This window comes from Pelodiscus sinensis, chromosome 4 (assembly GCF_049634645.1).
Source record: "Pelodiscus sinensis isolate JC-2024 chromosome 4, ASM4963464v1, whole genome shotgun sequence".
NCBI lineage: Eukaryota > Metazoa > Chordata > Testudines > Trionychidae > Pelodiscus > Pelodiscus sinensis.
In genome coordinates this window covers 128,975,357-128,996,134 of record NC_134714.1, presented here as the reverse complement: position 1 = coordinate 128,996,134, position 20,778 = coordinate 128,975,357, and the positions used below count along the sequence as shown (strand labels likewise).

At 65.9% G+C, this 20,778-nt stretch overlaps 1 protein-coding gene across 1 annotated transcript in view; it reads right to left on the bottom strand.

The window, feature by feature from the left end:
- The window catches only part of PITPNM1 (phosphatidylinositol transfer protein membrane associated 1), a 28,792-nt gene extending 10,329 nt beyond the window's left edge, over positions 1-18,463 (bottom strand). Inside the window, 15 exon segments of the mRNA XM_075928881.1 lie at positions 3,312-3,499; positions 3,828-3,988; positions 5,870-5,977; positions 6,324-6,513; positions 7,670-7,914; positions 8,203-8,264; positions 8,540-8,647; positions 8,875-8,970; positions 12,117-12,428; positions 13,943-14,167; positions 15,068-15,189; positions 15,747-15,925; positions 15,927-15,962; positions 16,074-16,166; positions 18,248-18,463. Coding sequence (XP_075784996.1) covers positions 3,312-3,499; positions 3,828-3,988; positions 5,870-5,977; positions 6,324-6,513; positions 7,670-7,914; positions 8,203-8,264; positions 8,540-8,647; positions 8,875-8,970; positions 12,117-12,428; positions 13,943-14,167; positions 15,068-15,189; positions 15,747-15,925; positions 15,927-15,962; positions 16,074-16,151 — 2,110 coding nt within the window. The 5' untranslated portion in view covers positions 16,152-16,166; positions 18,248-18,463.
- Between the last annotated feature and the right edge of the window lie 2,315 nt (positions 18,464-20,778).

The following is a 20,778-nucleotide window of genomic DNA, read 5'->3' as shown; positions in this document are numbered from 1 at the left end:
AGTGATCCATCCCCTAGCACCCAGTCCCAGCTTTGGGGTTGGGTGTGTGACTACCTTGGCTAATGGCCAGCAAAGGACCGACCCTCCATGAATGTAGCTCATTCTGTTTTGAACCCACTTTTACTTTTCCACCGGTTGACGGAGCATTGTGTGAAGCACTTCCTTATGGCTGTGTCTAGACTGGCCAGTTTTTCAGGAAAATCAGCCGCTTTTCCTACCTGAAGGTAGGAATAAGAGATCCTCCGGAAAAGGGTTTTATTCCGGAGGATCGCGCCAGTCTAGACGCTTTTTTCCGGCTTTTCCCCAAGCCGGAAAAAAAGTGGCGGAGATGTTTATTTAAATCCACGGGGGATATTTAAATCCCCCGCAGATTTCCCTATGCTGACTTACCTGATTTGCATCCCTTTTCTGGAATTTGTGGCCAGTCTAGACGTAGCCACCCTGACTTCCTACTGTAAGAAATCCGTGCTTCTTGCGGAAATACTATTCTGCTCCCGTTCAGGCAAAAGTCCCTTTTGCACAAAGCTTTTGCGCAAAAGGACCAGTGTAGACAGCTCAGATTTGTTTTCCGCAAAAAAGCCCTGATTGCGAAAATGGCGATCGGGGCTTTTTTGAGGAAAAGCGCGTCTAGATTGACGGTGTGAAGAAAAACATCCTTTTGTGCTTTTGTGGAAAATCGTCCATGCCAATCTAGACACTCTGTTCTGAAAATGCTTTTAATGGAAAACTTTTCCGTTAAAAGCATTTCCGGAAAATCATGCCAATCTAGACACGGCCTATGTGTGTCATAAACCTGCTGCCTAGTCCTCTCATTGGCTGCCCCCCTACTTCCTGTGCAAGGAACAAATAACACTTCCCTATTCACTTTCTCTACACCAGTCATGAATTTATAGACCTGTAGCGCGTCCCTCACAAGAACTGGGGGTCACCAAATGAGATGAATAGGTAGCAGGTTAAAAACAAACTAAAGGAAGTTTTTCTTCACACATACACACAACCTGTGGAACTCCTTGCCAGAGGATGTTGGGAAAACCAAGATTTTTAATAAGGTTCTAAAAAGAGCTAGATAAATCCATGGACAACAGGTCCATCAATAGCTATTAGCCAGGATGGGCAGGGATGGCGTACCTAGCCTCTGTTTGCCATTAGCTGGGAATGGGTGATGGAGGGATCATTTTATGATTTGTTTGTTCTGTTCATTCCCTCTGGGGCACCAAGTAGCAGCCATGTCAGCAGACAGGACACTGGGCTAGACAGATCTTTGGTCTGACCCAATCTGGCCGTTCTCATGTTTAATCTCTCCTTTTAGGGAAGCTGTTCCATGCTTTAAGCATGCCATTCTCTGTACCTCTTCCAATTCCAAGATACCTTTTTTGAGATAGGGTGACCAGAACTGCTCTCAGTGTACATACCACGGACTTGGGTAGCGGCATTTCATTTTCTGTCATTGATTCCTTTCCTAATGGGTCCTAACATTTGCTTAGCTTTAGCTGACTGCTGCTGTGCATGGAGCAGACATCAGCCAACTGTCCATGTGGCCTTTAAGGTCTCCTTGAGTGGCAACAGCTAATGGAAACCCCCATCATGTTGCATGCCGACTCGGGATTGTTTTCCAATGCATTCTGCCCTCATCAACATTGACTTTTGCCTGCTATCATGTTGCCAGGTTTTGTGAGAGCCCTTTGAAGCTTTCCACAGTCAGCTTTGCACTTAAACTGCACCGGAGTCATTTTATATCATTTGCAAACTGCCACCTAATTGCGTCTCCCTTTTTTAGTAGAGGTCCCAGCAGAAATCCTTGGAGAACCCTGCTATTTACTTCTCTCCATTGTAAAAACAGCCCACTGATGCCTTCTATCTTTTAACCAGTGACTGGTCCATGAGAGGTCCTTTCCTCTTCCTTCCTTTGCAGCTTCCTTTGCTTAAGAGCCTTTGGTGATGTAGTGGGGTTGGTCTTGCTTTGGACTAGTTCACTTCCTGAGGTCTCTTCCAACCCTACTCTTCTACGACCTCGCCAAAGGCTTTCTGATGGTCAAAGTACACTATATCCACCAGATCCCCCTTGTGCACATGGTTGTTGACACCCTCGAAGAATTCTAATAGATCAGTGAGACATGATTTTCCTTTGCGGAAACCTTGTTGACTTTCCCCCCAACAAATTATGTTCATCTCTGTGTCCGGCAATTGTGCTTTACTCTAGTTTCAGCCAATTTGCCCAGGACTGAAGTTAGGCTTACCAGGCTGTCATTGATGGGCTAACCTCTGGAGCCTTTTTTAAAAATCAGCGTTAGCTTCGCTACCTTTTCCAGGAGCTGCGAGAGGTTATGTACCACAGTCAGGAGTTTTGTAATTCCATATTTGAGTTCCTTCAGAACTCACGTGTGAATTCCAGCCAGGCCTGGTGACTTACAACTTTTTAACTGGTCAGTTTGTTCCAACAGCTCCAGCCAACAGGCTGATGGAGAAGTTTAGTGGGACCTTGACCATAATGCAGAGGGCACTTACAGACTAACAGCTACAGGACTGCGACAAGCACTTACTCTATCTGCAAATCTACAAGGTCTCCCCATTCGAACTGCTCTACGAGAGGTGAGTGAGGCTGGATCTAGGCAAGCCGGGGGCCAGATCCGGCCCTGGGGCCATAGGTTCCCCACAGCAGTTTAACAGCTGGGGCCTACCACGGATCCTGGGAAGCTGCAATGGCTTCCAAGAGAAGTGGGGGAATCCCCAGCCCTATGGGTGTTGAAGAATAATTGAGACAAACCCATCAGGGCTGGGCTAGTTTTACATGCTCCTGTCCTGGGGCAGGCGGACGGACTTAGCTTTCGAGGCCCCTTCCAGCCCGTCATTGCTACGATCAGAGCGTGGCTGCCCAGGAGCCGCTTTCACAGACCCCAGAGGCTCCAGGCAAGAGCAGAGACTGTGATGATGTTTGGCTTCCCCAAGGCCTCTCCAGCAGCAGCTTCCAGGGGCCTGCCAAGCACGGACGGAGGAAGAGGCCCTGGTCTCTCACTGCAGATCCTTGCCCGGCCCTTTGCTCCACCAGAGGCCTGTCCTCACCTGGACCCGCTGCGGAAAAGCTGACCCTGGGGCCTGGCAGACGACGGATACGTCGGCAGAGGCAGGACCAGGGGCTTTCTCTCCTAGGCAATCCCGGCAGGAAATCCCCGCCCGGGGGCAGTGCCTACGTCAGGGGGGAGCCCAGGTGTGTGCACGTGGGGGTCAGTGCTGGAGGCAGAGAGCCGGCCCGGTGTCGGCCCTGGGGGAGCTCTGTCAGGGGGCCGGGGCAGGCTGGCACGGGGGTCCCTCACCGTCCAAGGCTGGCATGACAGTCTTGCGCAGCGCTAGCACCAGCCCCAGCGGCGAGCCGAACAGGAAGAAGCCGGACACCTTGAAGTCGAGGCGGGTGGCCGCGCCCTCGCCCCCGTCCGGCGCTGAGCCCGAGGAGTAACTGCTGCGCCGCAGCTCCGCCTCCCCCTGGGGGACGCTGGCCTGCAGGCTGGAGAGGACAGGAGAGCGGGCTCCAGTCGGCTCCCGGACGGGACGTGGGACCGTTCCCCTCCAGGGCGGGGGCTGGCTGGCTCAGGGGGGCCGGGAATGGGACACGGGGCCGTTCTCCTCCAGGGGGCGCTGTCTCCTGTCCAGCCCCAGCCACGTGGCGCGGCTCCCGTGGGGTTGGGGTGCGGCTGTCACACGTGGTCAATGGGGCGAGCTGTGCTGGGGGCCCACAGCCACTGTGCCGAATCTGCCAGCATCCTCCCTAGAAGGGCCACCCCTTGCCTCCCTCACAACCAGGGGCAGCCCTGCCCCAGCCCCGGGCCTCTCACCTGCACAGGAAATTGTGCTGCTGGCGCACAGAGTCCACGTCGCCGTGCTCCTGGGGGGGCGGGAGCGCCCCTGGCTCAGGGCTGGCCCGGCCCAGTGCCCCTGCCCCCTCGGCCAGCGGGTCCTTCCTGCTGCCGAGCTCCGGGGAGATTGGCTCTATGTTCTGGGAAGAGAGAGCAGGGCCCTGCTGGGATGGCATCCAGTGGGGGCACCCCACCCCCTACGGGGCCAGCGCCGCCCACCCCACTGCGGGCACCCCACCCCCTACGGGGCCAGCGCCGCCCACCCCACTGCGGGCACCCCACCCCCCACGGGGCCAGCGCCGCCCACCCCACTGCGGGCACCCCACCCCCCACGGGGCCAGCACCGCCCACCCCACTGCGGGCACCCCACCCCCTACGGGGCCAGCGCCGCCCACCCCACTGCGGGCACCCCACCCCCCACGGGGCCAGCGCCGCCCACCCCACTGCGGGCACCCCACCCCCTACGGGGCCAGCGCCGCCCACCCCACTGCGGGCACCCCACCCCCTACGGGGCCAGCGCCGCCCACCCCACTGCGGGCACCCCACCCCCCACGGGGCCAGCGCCGCCCACCCCACTGCGGGCACCCCACCCCCCCACGGGGCCAACGCCGCCCACCCCACTGCGGGCACCCCACCCCCCACGGGGCCAGCGCCGCCCACCCCACTGCGGGCACCCCACCCCCCCACGGGGCCAGCGCCGCCCACCCCACTGCGGGCACCCCACCCCCCCACGGGGCCAGCGCCGCCCACCCCACTGCGGGCACCCCACCCCCCCACGGGGCCAGCGCCGCCCACCCCACTGCGGGCACCCCACCCCCCACGGGGCCAGCGCCGCCCACCCCACTGCGGGCACCCCATCCCCCACGGGGCCAGCGCCGCCCACCCCACTGCGGGCACCCCACCCCCCACGGGGCCAGCGCCGCCCACCCCACTGCAGGCACCCCACCCCCCACGGGGCCAGCGCCGCCCACCCCACTGCGGGCACCCCATCCCCCACGGGGCCAGCGCCGCCCACCCCACTGCAGGCACCCCACCCCCCACGGGGCCAACGCCGCCCACCCCACTGCGGGCACCCCACCCCCTACGGGGCCAGCGCCGCCCACCCCACTGCAGGCACCCCACGGGGCCAGCGCCGCCCACCCCACTGCGGGCACCCCACCCCCCACGGGGCCAGCGCCGCCCACCCCACTGCGGGCACCCCACCCCCCACAGGGCCAGCGCCGCCCACCCCACTGCGGGCACCCCACCCCCCACGGGGCCAACGCCGCCCATCCCACTGCGGGCACCTCACCCCCTACGGGGCCAGCGCCGCCCACCCCACTGCGGGCACCCCACCCCCCACGGGGCCAGCGCCACCCACCCCACTGCGGGCACCCCACCCCCCACGGGGCCAACGCCGCCCACCCCACTGCGGGCACCCCACCCCCCACGGGGCCAACGCCGCCCACCCCACTGCGGGCACCCCACCCCCCACGGGGCCAACGCCGCCCATCCCACTGCGGGCACCCCACCCCCCACGGGGCCAACGCCGCCCACCCCACTGCGGGCACCTCACCCCTTGCAATAGCCAGCGCTACCTACTCCAGTGTGGGCACCCCACACCTCACGGGGCCAGCACCGCCCACCCCATTGCAGGCACCTCACCCCCCCTACAGCCAGCGCTACCCAACTCACTGCGGGCACCCCACATCTCACGGGGCCAGCGCCACCCACCCCACTGGAAGCACCCCAGCACCCACAGGGCCAGCACCGTCCTCCCACTCATCGTGGGTGCTTTCCCCGCCCACCTCAGGGGGCCTTCCATGCCCCCACTGAGACCCGCCCCATGCCAGACCAGGGCTCTGTGGGCTGCTGGCCCCTCCCCCCCACAAGCAGGATCAGGGTCATGGACAGCCCAGCAGGCTCCAGCCCTCGGGGGCTGGGTAAGGGGCAGGGTGGGGAGACATGGAAATGGGGGATCCCATAGAGGGGCCCCCAGAGCCACCCCAGCTCCCCTGGCAGAGCGGGGCCCAGGCACTCACCAGGCTGCCCCGGCGGCTGCTGCTCCGGCTCCCCACAGTGCCCGCCCGGCTCTGGCACAGGGCATCAAAACCCAGGATGCCCCCCACGCAGTCACCGATCAGCACCACCTGCCGGCAGGAGGCGCTGTCAGACCCGGGAGAGACACCACACCCTGTCCCCCATCCTAGCCCACCTTCACAGCCTCTGCCCCCTGCCAACAGTCCCCCACCCCACTGCCTCCACCCCCCACTCCTCACAATGCCCTCCCGTCTGCCCCCCACAGCCAGCGCTCCCTTCTCCAGCCCCCCAGTCAGAGATGCCATCCGCACAGCTTCTCCCTCCTACAGCCATCACCCCCGCCCCCTAGCAACCCCCCCCCCCCGCCTGATCCCCACAGCTCCACCCGCATCCTCCTCCCAGCTGTGCCTACAGCCAGCAACCACTGCTCGCCGCCCCCCAGCACTGCCCCCTGACCTGGCCGCAGAAGCCGGAGCCCTCGGCGGAGTGCAGGAAGGCGCTGTGGGCCTGGTTGGTGCGGGCGACGGTGGTGGCCACGGCGTGCTGGTAGCTCCCGGAGGACGTGGCCAGCAGCGGCAGGGCGGCCAGGGGGATGTGGTCCTGGCTGCTGGACAGGCTGTCCCCATCGTGGCTGTAGGGGCTGAGGCTGGGGGAGAGAGGGGAGCGGTGAAAGAGGCGGCAGCTGCCCAGATACCCCCATGCTCCTCTGCTATGAGCTGAAGGCAGCCCCATGGGACGGCACAGGCAGCTGGGCAGGGCAGCAGGCCCATGGGACCCCACCCACCATAGCCCACAGAGCCTTTGCTTTCGCTCTGCAGGACACAAGACCGTCAGCACGTTAGCAGGGGGTCAGCAGCCCTGTGGCCCTCGGGAGTTCTCGCTGCTATCTAGATCAGCCTTTAACTCCACAGCCCCACAACTCCCCCACCCTACACCCAGCACTTCCTGCTCCCCCCACCTGAGCCCCACGGCGCCAGCCCCACCCTGCTCCCAAACGGGCATACAGACAGCAACTCCTCGGGCAGGCCAGGGCAGGGCTGCCTTTGCCTAGCAGTGCTAGGCCCCCAAGGCAGGGTGTGTGTCTGCGCGCATGCAGGGAACAGCTCCAAAGGGTCCCTAGCGCCGTGTTCCTGCTCTCGGGGTGGGGGCTGGGGCTCTCTTGCCTACACGCTGCGTGGGACTAAGAACTTGGCTTTGCCGTTCATCCCAGGCCCAGTCGGCTGCAGCTCTGTGGAGTCTGAGTCAGATGGTTACATTAATAACAACTGCAACCAGGGATTATAAACCCTTAAAACCACCACACCCAGCAGCAGCTCATCCGCTGAACAGGAGGGCAGCGCAGCGCCCCCTAATGCTGCACTGGGGCGGCATTGCCAAGGGAGAGCGCCCCCTATAGAGCCTCCTCCTTACAGCACAGCGCCCCCTAGTGTCGCACTGGGGCGGCACTGCCAAGGGAGAGCGCCCCCTATAGAGCCTCCTCCTTGCAGCACAGCGCCCCCTAGTGCCGCACTGGGGCGGCACTGCCAAGGGAGAGCGCCCCCTATAGAGCCTCCTCCTTGCAGCACAGCGCCCCCTAGTGCCGCACTGGGGCATCACTGCCACGGGAGAGTGTCTGCTATGGAGCTTCCATCTCAGTCCCTGCAACACAGCGCCCCCTAGTGCTGCCCAGTGGTCAGGACTGTCTTCCCTGGAGAGAGCACCCCCTATAGGTTCCCCCCATGCCCTGCAGGACAGCGCCCCCTAGTGCCGCACTGGGGCCAGCTCCCGCTGCAGGCAGTGCCCCGGCAGGAGAGAGGACGTACTTGGAGACCAGGGCGTAGGCGGCGGCACAGATGGGCGGGCAGGGCACCAGGCGCAGCGCCACATGGCCCAGCGCCTCGGGGAAGTGCACGCGGGCGACGGCGTCGAAGGTGGCGGCCAGCGTCTGCACGTCAGCCTGCTTGGAGCCCGGCTCGCCCGCTCCCTGGTCCAGGATGTTGCCGCTGTGCAGGATGAGGAACAGCACGTGGATTCGGCAGGCCTGCGCCACGTTCTCCACGGAGCCGCCCTGCAGAGACAAGCCGTCAGTGGGGCAGGCGGGGCCAGGGGCCCGTGGTGTGGGGAGGGTGGGCCGTGGCACTCACACTGGTCCCATGTAGCTGCCCCAGGCACACTGGCCTGTCAGCAGCCAGCTCTGTCCCCTGCTGGGATGGGGGGTGTCTGTGCTGGGGGAGGCCATGGCTAGTGGTGCCCGGGGGGAAGGCAAGTGGCACCTGGGTTGCAAGGAGAGGGCAGGACCAGTCGGGGTGGGGCTGGGACAGGTGGTAAGGCCAGGGCCACGACAGGGGACACACACCTCAGCAAAGCTGGCCTGAGTCAGTCCACTGCCATTGGGCTTGGCCACGCTGGTCCCGTCCCCTGCACAGACAAAGCCCAGGTAAGCATGCTGGCGTGGGAGGTGCCCCGGAGGGGGAGGGAGGCCCAGCTGCTGGATCCCTGCTGTGCTCAGACCCACTGCCCCACCCCCCCACTCGACCCACCCCCATCCTCCTGCCTCCACCTGCCCCGTCACAACCCCCCACCCTCCCAACCCTCTGACTCCTCCCTCTGGCTGCCCTGCCCCAGCTCTCTCCTGCTCCCCACTTCCAGCTTCCTGCAGTCCCTCCTGCTCCCCTGCCCTGCCCCGCACTCACCCAGCCCCTCCTCCAGCTCGCCTGGCCGCTCCAGGGTGTCCAGGAAGTCGTTGGAGTTCCACTTGGTCATCTCCTTGGCAAAGACCTCGTCGCTGTCAGACAGATCCTCTGTGGGGGAAGGTGGGTCATGAGACTGAGACCCCCCCCAAGAATGAGGGAGTCCCGGAGAGACACCCGTGGGAATAGGGGATATTGTTGGCGCATGGCTCCCTGGACTGAGGGGTCCCAGCACCCATCTCTGGGAATAGGGGACCCCCAGCAGAGACACCCCTGAGGAAGAGGGGGTGCCCCAAGTGCATAGCCACCAGGAATGGGGGACCCCTCCCCACTCGTACCGTGCGCATCGAAAAATTCATCCTCTGAGCTGTTCTCCGAGTCCCGGGCGATGTTCTGCATGCGCCACTCTGAGAGACTCTGGGGCGACACCCCCCCTGGGGAGAGGGGCCAAGGTCAGATACCAGAGACTGGGCAGCCTGCCCCACAGCGCTCCCACCAGCACCCCACCGAGTCCCCCAGCGAGCACCCCACTCTTGGGCACCCCTATCGCCCAGAGTCCCCGCTAGCACCGCCCCTCCCGCAGTGCCCTGTCCCCCAGAGCCCCCACCAGCACCGCCCCTCCCCCAGTGCCCTGTCTCCCAGTGTCCCTGCCAGCACCGCCCCTCCCCCTGTGCCCTGTCCCCCAGTGTCCCTGCCAGCACCGCCCCTCCCCCTGTGCCCTGTCCCCCAGTGTCCCTGCCAGCACCACCCCTCCCCCTGTACCCTGTCTCCCAGTGTCCCTGCCAGCACCGCCCCTCCCCCTGTGCCCTGTCCCCCAGAGCCCCCGCTAGCACCACCCCTCCCCCTGTGCCCTGTCTCCCAGAGCCCCCGCTAGCACCACCCCTCCCCCAGTGCCCTGTCTCCCAGAGCCCCCACCAGCACCGCCCCTCCCCCTGTGCCCTGTCTCCCAGTGTCCCTGCCAGCACCACCCCTCCCCCTGTGCCCTGTCTCCCAGTGTCCCTGCCAGCACCGCCCCTCCCCCTGTGCCCTGTCCCCCAGAGCCCCCGCTAGCACCGCCCCTCCCCCTGTGCCCTGTCCCCCAGAGCCCCCACCAGCACCACCCCTCCCCCTGTGCCCTGTCTCCCAGAGCCCCCGCTAGCACCACCCCTCCCCCAGTGCCCTGTCTCCCAGAGCCCCCACCAGCACCGCCCCTCCCCCTGTGCCCTGTCCCCCAGAGCCCCCACCAGCACCACCCCTCCCCCTGTGCCCTGTCTCCCAGAGCCCCCACCAGCACCACCCCTCCCCCAGTGCCCTGTCTCCCAGAGCCCCCACCAGCACCACCCCTCCCCCTGTGCCCTGTCCCCCAGAGCCCCCGCTAGCACCACCCCTCCCCCTGTGCCCTGTCCCCCAGAGCCCCCGCTAGCACCACCCCTCCCCCTGTGCCCTGTCTCCCAGAGCCCCCGCTAGCACCACCCCTCCCCCAGTGCCCTGTCTCCCAGAGCCCCCACCAGCACCGCCCCTCCCCCTGTGCCCTGTCCCCCAGAGCCCCCACCAGCACCACCCCTCCCCCTGTGCCCTGTCTCCCAGAGCCCCCGCTAGCACCACCCCTCCCCCAGTGCCCTGTCTCCCAGAGCCCCCACCAGCACCACCCCTCCCCCAGTGCCCCCAGCACCACCCCTCCCCCAGTGCCCTGTCTCCCAGAGCCCCCACCAGCACCACCCCTCCCCCTGTGCCCTGTCTCCCAGTGTCCCTGCCAGCACCGCCCCTCCCCCTGTGCCCTGTCCCCCAGAGCCCCCGCTAGCACCACCCCTCCCCCTGTGCCCTGTCTCCCAGAGCCCCCGCTAGCACCACCCCTCCCCCAGTGCCCTGTCTCCCAGAGCCCCCACCAGCACCGCCCCTCCCCCTGTGCCCTGTCTCCCAGTGTCCCTGCCAGCACCACCCCTCCCCCTGTGCCCTGTCTCCCAGTGTCCCTGCCAGCACCGCCCCTCCCCCTGTGCCCTGTCCCCCAGAGCCCCCGCTAGCACCACCCCTCCCCCTGTGCCCTGTCCCCCAGAGCCCCCGCTAGCACCACCCCTCCCCCTGTGCCCTGTCTCCCAGAGCCCCCGCTAGCACCACCCCTCCCCCAGTGCCCTGTCTCCCAGAGCCCCCACCAGCACCGCCCCTCCCCCTGTGCCCTGTCCCCCAGTGCCCCTGCCAGCACCACCCCTCCCCCTGTGCCCTGTCCCCCAGTGCCCCCGCTAGCACCACCCCTCCCCCTGTGCCCTGTCCCCCAGAGCCCCCGCTAGCACCACCCCTCCCCCTGTGCCCTGTCCCCCAGTGCCCCCGCTAGCACCACCCCTCCCCCTGTGCCCTGTCCCCCAGTGCCCCCGCTAGCACCACCCCTCCCCCAGTGCCCTGTTCCCCAGCACACCTGCCAGCACCACCCCTCCCCCTGTGCCCTGTCCCCCAGTGTCCCTGCCAGCACCACCCCTCCCCCTGTGCCCTGTCCCCCAGTGCCCCCGCTAGCACCACCCCTCCCCCTGTGCCCTGTCCCCCAGTGTCCCTGCCAGCACCACCCCTCCCCCTGTGCCCTGTCCCCCAGTGCCCCCGCTAGCACCACCCCTCCCCCTGTGCCCTGTCCCCCAGTGTCCCTGCCAGCACCACCCCTCCCCCTGTGCCCTGTCCCCCAGTGTCCCTGCCAGCACCACCCCTCCCCCTGTGCCCTGTCCCCCAGTGCCCCCGCTAGCACCACCCCTCCCCCTGTGCCCTGTCCCCCAGTGTCCCTGCCAGCACCACCCCTCCCCCTGTGCCCTGTCCCCCAGTGTCCCTGCCAGCACCGCCCCTCCCCCAGTGCCCTGTCCCCCAGTGTCCCTGCCAGCACCACCCCTCCCCCTGTGCCCTGTCCCCCAGTGCCCCCGCTAGCACCACCCCTCCCCCTGTGCCCTGTCCCCCAGTGTCCCTGCCAGCACCGCCCCTCCCCCAGTGCCCTGTCCCCCAGTGTCCCTGCCAGCACCACCCCTCCCCCTGTGCCCTGTCCCCCAGTGCCCCCGCTAGCACCACCCCTCCCCCTGTGCCCTGTCCCCCAGTGTCCCTGCCAGCACCACCCCTCCCCCAGCGCCCTGTCCCCCAGCACACCTGCCAGCACCACCCCTCCCCCTGTGCCCTGTCCCCCAGTGCCCCTGCCAGCACCGCCCCTCCCCCAGCGCCCTGTCCCCCAGTGCCCCTGCCAGCACCGCCCCTCCCCCAGCGCCCTGTCCCCCAGTGCCCCTGCCAGCACCGCCCCTCCCCCAGCGCCCTGTCCCCCAGTGCCCCTGCCAGCACCACCCCTCCCCCAGTGCCCTGTCCCCCAGTGTCCCTGCCAGCACCGCCCCTCCCCCAGCGCCCTGTCCCTCAGTGTCCCTGCCAGCACCGCCCCTCCCCCAGCGCCCTGTCCCCCAGCACACCTGCCCCACAGCCCACCCCCCCAGCCCTGCCCAACTGCCTGCCTCTGCCAGTAGCCCTTCCCTGCTGCCTGCAGCACCTCCAGCCCCACTTTGGCCAGTGCTCCCATCCCACACCTCCACCCCACTCCTTGCAGCCCCACCCCGCCAGCATCACTCCCCACGTGCCCCGAGGCCCGCACCTCCGTGCTGGGAGGAGTAGGAGGAGCGGGAGGACGTGGACCACTGCTTAGTGAAGGCGTCGTCAGGGGAGGCGTCGGGTGGCTCCTGCCCCTCCGCTTGGTCCTGCCCATCAGCGCTGCCCAGCTCGGCCCGGCCCTCGGTGCTGGGGGCAGCAGCCGCCTCCTCGGCCTCAGTGCACTTGGCCATCTTCTGGGCCAGCATGCGGGCCGTCTCCTCCTCCAGCTGCCGGATATCCTCCATGGTCAGCTCCGTCCACTCGTCCTGCCAGCACCAGGCCTGGCGGTGCGCCCGCAGCATCACCTTCCGCAGCCCTGGGGGGAGGGGACGGGGAGTGTGGCACAGCCAAGGCGCCCCTCACCCCAAGCCCCCCACCAGAGCATCCCGCCCCTGTCGGGCCTCTCCAGCCAAAGCATCCCTCTCCCACTACGTCCCCCACAGTCAGAGAACTTCTCCTCCATCGGCTCCCCCAGCCAGAGCACCCCTCCCCCGCCAGGCACCCCACAGCCAGAGCACCCCTCCCCCGCCAGGCACCCCACAGCCAGAGCACCCCTCCCCTGCCAGGCACCCCCCAGCCAGAGCACCCCTCCTCCGCCAGGCACCCTGCAGCCAGAGCACCCCTCCCCCGCCAGGCACCCCGCAGCCAGAGCACCCCTCCCCTGCCAGGCACCCCCCAGCCAGAGCACCCCTCCCCCGCCAGGCACCCCCCAGCCAGAGCACCCCTCCTCCGCCAGGCACCCCGCAGCCAGAGCACCCCTCCCCTGCCAGGCACCCCACAGCCAGAGCACCCCTCCCCCGCCAGGCACCCCCCAGCCAGAGCACCCCTCCTCCGCCAGGCACTCCCCAGCCAGAGCACCCCTCCTCCGCCAGGCACCCCGCAGCCAGAGCACCCCTCCCCTGCCAGGCACCCCGCAGCCAGAGCACCCCTCCCCCGCCAGGCACCCCCCAGCCAGAGCACCCCTCCCCTGCCAGGCATCCCCCAGCCAGAGCACCCCTCCCCCGCCAGGCACCCCGCAGCCAGAGCACCCCTCCCCTGCCAGGCACCCCTCAGCCAGAGCACCCCTCCCCTGCCAGGCACCCCCCAGCCAGAGCACCCCTCCCCCGCCAGGCACCCCTCAGCCAGAGCACCCCTCCCCTGCCAGGCACCCCGCAGCCAGAGCACCCCTCCCCTGCCAGGCACCCCCCAGCCAGAGCACCCCTCCCCTGCCAGGCACCCCGCAGCCAGAGCATCCCTCCCCCGCCAGGCACCCCCCCAGCCAGAGCACCCCTCCCCCGCCAGGCACCCCCCAGCCAGAGCACCCCTCCCCTGCCAGGCACCCCCCAGCCAGAGCACCCCTCCCCTGCCAGGCACCCCGCAGCCAGAGCATCCCTCCCCCGCCAGGCACCCCCCAGCCAGAGCACCCCTCCCTCACCAAGCTCCTCAGTCTGAGCCAAAGCAGCCCTTCCCAGCCAGGGAAGCTAAGAGGAGTGGGGGGGATCAGAGCAGGGGCAGCGCTAAGGGAAGCAGGAGGATCGGGGCACAGGGACCGGGGCAGTGGTGAGGAAATGGGGGGTTGGAGTGGGGAGACCGGGGCAGCGCTAAGGGAAATGGGGGGTTGGAGTGGGGAGACCGGGGCAGTGCTAAGGGAAATGGGGGGTTGGAGTGGGGAGACCGGGGCAGCGCTAAGGGAAGTGGGGGGTTGGGGCGGGGAGACCGGGGCAGCGCTAAGGGAAGTGGGGGGTTGGGGCGGGGAGACCGGGGCAGTGCTAATAGAAGTGGGGAGAGGCGGGGCGGGAGCAGGGCAGCGCTAAGGGAAGTGGGGAGAGGCGGGGGCAGGGCAGCGCTCACCTACGTCGTGGATGAACTGCTCGATCTTGGACTGCATGCCCCAGTAGCGGAACTCCACCTTGCACAGCTTGTAGGCGCACATGAGGGGCCCGGCAGCCATGGCCCCCTCCAGCCAGTCCTCGCCCAGCGGCCCCCGGCCCGTCTTCGCCGAGCGGTACAGCTTGGGGTCCTCCTCCGCTTTGTACTCGTTGGGCGAGATGGGGTCCCGCACAATGTCAATGGTGTCTGGGGGCAGCAGGGAGTCAGCACCCATCCGTGGCACCCACCTGCCCCAGGGCCAGGGTCTCACCCGCTGCAGCTCCACAGGGACAGGTGAAAACCTGCCCCCTTCCCCACAATGCCCCAGGGGCCCCCTTCCCCATAATGCCCCAGGGGCCCCCTTCCCCATAATGCCCCATGGGGCCCCCTTCCCCGCAATGCCCCATGGGGCCCCCTTCCCTGCAATGCCCCAGGAGCCTCCTTCCCCATAATGCCCCATGGGGCCCCCTTCCCCGCAATGCCCCATGGGGCCCCCTTCCCTGCAATGCCCCAGGGGCCCCCTTCCCTGCAATGCCCCAGGGGCCCCCTTCCCCGCAATGCCCCAGGAGCCTCCTTCCCCATAATGCCCCATGGGGCCCCCTTCCCCACAATGCCCCATGGGGCCCCCTTCCCTGCAATGCCCCAGGGGCCCCCTTCCTCACAATGCACTGGGGGACCCTTTCCCCAATTTTTTTGTTGCAGAGCAACAAAGCAGGGAGTTTGGAGGAGTGTGAGGGGTGGGGCACAAAAGGGAGGGAGACTGGTCGGTGGAGGAATGCCCCGCCCCCCACGGCACTCTGGGACAGAGCACACGCCAGCAGTAGGGCTCAAGGACCTCTCTCCCCTCCAGCAAACCCGACTCAGGAGTAGGGGGTGGTAGCTCCCCAGGCTCCAGCGCCTAGTCCCCGGCATCCTCTCACCTACCAGAGCTGCCCCCTCCCCTGCCCTGAGCTCCCTTCTGGCACAACTACGAGTTGCAAGGCAGGGCAGGTCTCGGCTACCGCCCCTGGGTCTGGCACCGTACCTCCCCCTCTTGGGGAGCGGAGGTGCAGACTGGCTCACCAGTCAAGTGCCCCGCTGGGAGCTGTCCCCACTAGCCAGGCTCACCCAGAATCCGCTGCCTCTTCTCGGCCGCCGTGAGGTTGAAGACGTTGGTCTGTTTGCCGGCGTCAGGCCGGTAATAGGTCTCGATCTCGATGGAGAACTTCTCCACAAAGGGGCAGGTGTACCTGGGAGGTGGCAGAAAGGAGGGAGCGGGGGGATGAAATAGGCAGTTTCTGCCCTGCCCCACCTCTGACCAGCCCTACCGCCTGTCCCACCTCCACCTCTGCCTCACTCTCCCCCCATCCCGCCCCACTCGGCCCTAGTCCCACCCCACACTGCTTCTCCCCTGGTCTTGCCCCCATCCTTGCCCTGCCCAAGCTACGGGCTGACCGGGCGACAGCCGGGGGCGCCCGATTGTGAGGGGCGCCGCGTGGTGCTGCCAGGCCGGGTGGGGGCAGGGGCAGTGCTAAGGAAATGGGGGGTTGGACAGGGAATGGGAGGCACCTGCCCTAGGGCTGTCAGTGCAGCATGAGGTGGGGCCCACAACGAAGGGGGCTGTCCCCTGCTCTGTGCCTGCTCCCTGGCCCTGCGAGGGATTTGGACAAGCACACAGCAGAGCAGAGAGCAGGCTAAGAAAGCAGCCCTTGAATACAGCTACCAATGTTCCACAGCTCCCTCCCCGCCTCCTGGGTGCCCCTCCGCTGGCCTTACACGCCCCCTCCCCGTGCCCGCCGTGCGGCACCTGGTGCGCGTGTAGGGGTAGGCGTTCCACGACTCCTCCTCCACCTGCAGGGCAGCCTTGGGCAGCAGGGCCCGGAACCAGCTGGGGATGTGGGAGCCCACGTGGTAGATCTTGTGGGTGTACTGGCCGTTGCCTCCCGGGCCGTCACTGTAGGGCCGGTTGGCCAGGATCTCGACCCCCGCTGCCCTCGCCGCTTGACTCCTCCCGGCTCTTCTTCTGGAGGGGAGACACTGAGCCATTGGCTCCGACCTGGGCCCGGGCGCCTGTCTCATCCCAATCAACACCCCTCCTCCCAGCCCTCCCAGACAGACAGCCCCAGCCCCTCACCTGGATCATATAGAGCTGGGCCACCTGGTACTCCTCCAAGGTCATGGGCAGCAGGATGTGATACTCTTTGATGAGCATGGCGATGGGTGGGGCCTGCAGAGGGGCAAAGAGTTAGAGCCCCACTGCCCCTCCCCCATGTCTCCCCAGGGGGCCACCCTTGCCCCTCCCCACTCCTTTCTGGCTGCAAAGCCCTGGGATGGGGGATGGGGGATCAAAGCAAATCTCCATGTGACCTGCTTAAAAATCCATCCTGCCTGGTACGTTTCTATGGTGATGTGGGGGGGGGAGGGGAGCAAGAGGCTGGGAGGGGGCATTCCCCCCCCCCCCACACATATACTGTCAGCACCTCTCGCGTCCACTGTGCCCTGCCCGGCATCATCAAGGGTCAGGCCTGGACTTCTGGGTCCCAACCCAGGCAAGGGTGAGACTCTGTCCAGCTCCAACCCCCAAATTGGATGCTGCTGGAAATCCAGGTCGTGGGGTCCGAGAGCTGCTCCTGGAGCCAAAACGTACAGCAACCCCCACCTGGGCACCAAACCCGTCCCTGTCAACCCTCACCTGCACCAAATTTCCCCCCTCACAAGCCCACCTGGGGCCTGGGCACCCAACAGTCCCCCCACAACCCTGGCCTGGGACCTTTTGGTGCCCCCCGCAACTCCCACCTGAGGCCGGAGCATTAAACCTCCCCCCTCACCTGGATCCAGGGCTCCAAATTTCCCCCTCCCCCTGCACAACCTTCACCTGGGACTTGGGTACCAAATATCCTATCTTCATCGTTCCCCTATGGGGCCTGGGAAGCAAACCTCCCCCCCCCACACACAGCCCCCAACTGGAACCTGGGCACTAACCCTATCTTCCCCTTGCCTGGGTCCGCCTGGGCGCCAATCCTCCCCAAATTCCGCCTAAGCCCTGGGAAACAACTCCCCCGCAACCCACATTTGGGGCCTGGACACCAAATTGCCCCGCCTCACTGGGATTCCAGGCACCAAACCTCCCCCGCCCCATACACACACACCCTTCCAAGTGAGCCTGGGCACCAAACCTCCCCCCCCCCCGCCCAGGTCACCAATTGTTCTCCCACCCACAACAACCACCTAGGCCTGGGACACCAACACCCTCTTCCCCCACAGCCTGAACCCTCACACCACAGGCAGCTGCTGACGAGTGCCCTGCAATGGGACTCACAGCCCTTCATTGACCGACAGTTTCCAGCCAGCGGCTTATGTCCCGTCTTCTACCCCCAGACCAGCCAGTTCCTCATCCTGGGGCTGGATCAGAACTGGCACCATATAGAGGGGAAAGGCTCTTGCCCCATTCCCTCCCCCCAACCCTCCCGGTCAGAGGAGGCAGTGCCCCCTAGAGGCCCCTGCCCCATTCCCCTCCCGGGTCAGGTCATAGTCAGCCCCCCCTAGAAGGGAAAGGTCCCTGCCCCATTCCCTCCCCCCCCGTCAGAGGAGGCAGCGCCCCCTAGAGGCCCCTGCCCCATTCCTTCCCCCCCCCGGACAGGTCACAGCCAGCGCCCCCTAGAGGGGAAAGGTCCCTGCCCCGTCCCCTCCCCCCGGGTCACAGGCAGCCGGCACCCCCTAGAGGGGAAAGGTCCCTGCCCCGTCCCCTCCCCCCGGGTCACAGGCAGCCGGCGCCCCCTAGAGGGGAAAGGTCCCTGCCCCGTTCCCTCCCCCCGGGTCACAGGCAGCCGGCGCCCCCTAGAGGGGAAAGGTCCCTGCCCCGTTCCCTCCCCCCGGGTCACAGGCAGCCGGCGCCCCCTAGAGGGGAAAGGTCCCTGCCCCGTTCCCTCCCCCCGGGTCACAGGCAGCCGGCGCCCCCTAGAGGGGAAAGGTCCCTGCCCCGTCCCCTCCCCCCGGGTCACAGGCAGCCGGCGCCCCCTAGAGGGGAAAGGTCCCTGCCCCGTCCCCTCCCCCCGGGTCACAGGCAGCCGGCGCCCCCTAGAGGGGAAAGGTCCCTGCCCCGTTCCCTCCCCCCGGGTCACAGGCAGCCGGCGCCCCCTAGAGGGGAAAGGTCCCTGCCCCGTCCCCTCCCCCCGGGTCACAGGCAGCCGGCGCCCCCTAGAGGGGAAAGGTCCCTGCCCCGTTCCCTCCCCCCGGGTCACAGGCAGCCGGCGCCCCCTAGAGGCCGAGGCCCGCGCTCCGCTCCAGCCCGGCCCGCAGCCGCCCCACCTGCTGGCGCTCGCTGGCTGCGCCGGGCGGCTCTCACTGCTCCCGCCGGCCGAGCCGGGCTCTCGCCGTCCCGCGGCTGCTGCAGCGCGGCCCCCTCCCCGCCGCGCACTGGAGCATCGCGCGGAGCTCGGCTGCTGCAGCCCGGCCGCGGCGCTCGGCTCGGCTCGGCTCGGCTCCGCTCGCTGCCTGCCCGCGTCACCGCCCCCCGGCTCTGTGCGGGGGGGAGCGAGGGGCGGGGGGAGGGAAGCCTAGGGGGCGGGGCGGGCGGGAGCCGAAGGGGCGCGGGAGAGGAGTGGACCAACGGGGAAGGAGCCGTGTGGGGGGAGGGAGACCGAAGAGCTGAGTGGGAGGGGGGTAGAGGAGGAGGCTGGGGGGCGGAAGGGGAGGGAGCCGTGGGGGGGCAGGCTAGGGGAGAGCTGGGGGCAGCAGGAAGGGGAGGGAGCCGAGCGCAAGATTGGGGCAGGGGAGGGGGGAACACGAGGAGGGAGCGCAGGGGGCTGGTGATGGCGCTGTCCCTTCTTCCGTGGTTGGCTGGTGGGCTAGGCTGGATCGTGATGTTCCCAGTGAGGGGGCATCGCACCTGGCCCAGGGACAGCGCCCCAGGAGCCCAGCCCGGGGAAGGGGGGCCTGACCCTAATCTCCCTCCCCACATTCCAAGCAATCAACATCTGAGCTCCTTTAAGAGATCAGCGTGCCATCCTCTCTGCCTGTGACATCACAGCTAGTTGCCATGGAAACAGCTGTGACATCAGAGGCCAATGACATCAAGCCCAAAAAGGGAATAAACAGCTTTGAGGACGGGGGATGAGATGAACGTGACTCACAGCATCAAGCCGCCACCACGAGGGACTGTCCTCGCTCTTGGCTCCCGCTGCCAGTACCCCTTAGTCCCCACCCTGCAGCCCCGTTATCCTAGCTCTAGGCACCCCCCAACTCTTCTGGTGCCCCCAAGCCTGACTTCAACCACTCTCTGCTGGTAGGAGCTTTGTGGCACACAGCCCAGCCCATTTCCTGTCGCAGACAGTGCCCTGTGCCAGCGGCTTGGTGGAGGGTTTAGGAGCCCTGCCCTAGCACAGATAGGCAGATTAGACATCCCTGTGCCAGGGGCCAACAGGTCCTGTCTCTGTCCTAGCGGCAGAGGCCAAGCCCCTTGCCCACAGGGACCACTGGCTGCTCTGGCCCTCTGCAGTGCTCAGACCCAGCTGGGGTCTGGCTCAGTGGGGCACGGCAGGCAGAGCTCTGAGGGTAAAGCAGGAGGGCTGGAGCTCAGAAGCTCTGTCTCAGAGGTGGTAAGGTTGCATGGTCTGCCCTGAAGGAAGAGTGGGACCCCTTGCAGGCCTGGCACAGTGAAGGGCTCCTCCAAGGCAGTGTTTTAAAGCTAGCACCTAGTACAGATCCATTTCAAGCTTGCCCATCCCCAGTCTCCTCCTCCCCACTCCCCAGTCCCAGCACCGTTCCTGGCCCATGCACCGAGCTTGCATCCCCAATGCCCAGCCCATCTCACCTAGCAGTGCTCCACAGGAACCCAGCAGACTTGGTCTTGGCTGCATCTCTGCCACGAGATACCAGTGCAATTCTCCATGCATCAGCCAGTTCCCCAAATCCATCCCAGGCTCACCAGGCAGATGGGGAGGTGTCAGGGGCTAGAACTACTCAAAAGCACAGCCATGCCCAAAGAGCCCTGCTGTGACCCTGACACTGGGCCCAAAGGCTGGGAGTTTTCTCAGGAAAGGCCTGTAATGCAGAGGCCATGGGCCACTGACACAGCATTAGATCCATTAACCAGACTGGCAGCACCTGGCTCTGCATGGCTCACACAGAACTGTGGAGGGAGCAATCGTAGGCAGAGATGCCAACCTGCCATGAGCAGAGGAATTCAAGCTCGTGTTACTCAGCAGTTTGAGCTAGTCCTTGATGCCACTGAATAGCCAAGCTGTCATCAGCAGGCTGGGGGGGGGCAGAGGTCCAGACTCTGGCACAGAACAAAATTTTTCCCACAATCTACTCCAGTCTCTGATATCTTGCATCAGTTTTCAAGACAATCATCCCTCTGTACAGCACTTTTCGTTATTAAAGTCAGCTCTTTATTGGGGCAAGGCCATGGTAAGGAAGTGTTATGAGGAGGAAATAACAAGAACTAGGGGTCACCAAATGAAATTAGTAAGCAACAGACAAAAGGAAGTATTTCTTCACAGAATGCACAATCTGTGGAACTCCTTGCCAGAGGATGTGGTGAAGGCCAAAACTATAACGGGGTTTAAAAAAAGAACTTAGGTAAGTTCATGGAGGATAGGCCATCAATAGCTATTAGGCAGGATGGGTCCCTAGCTTCATGTTTGCCAGAAGCTGGGAATGGGCAACAGGGGATGGACCACTTAAAGATGACCTGTTCAGTTCATTCCTTCTGCAGCACCAGGCACTGGCCATTGTCAGAAGACAGGACACTGGGTTAGAAGGACCTTTGGTCTGACCCAGTGTGGCCCTTCTTAGCAAAAGCCGAGAAACCCCTTTGAACAGATGATGGCAGCAAG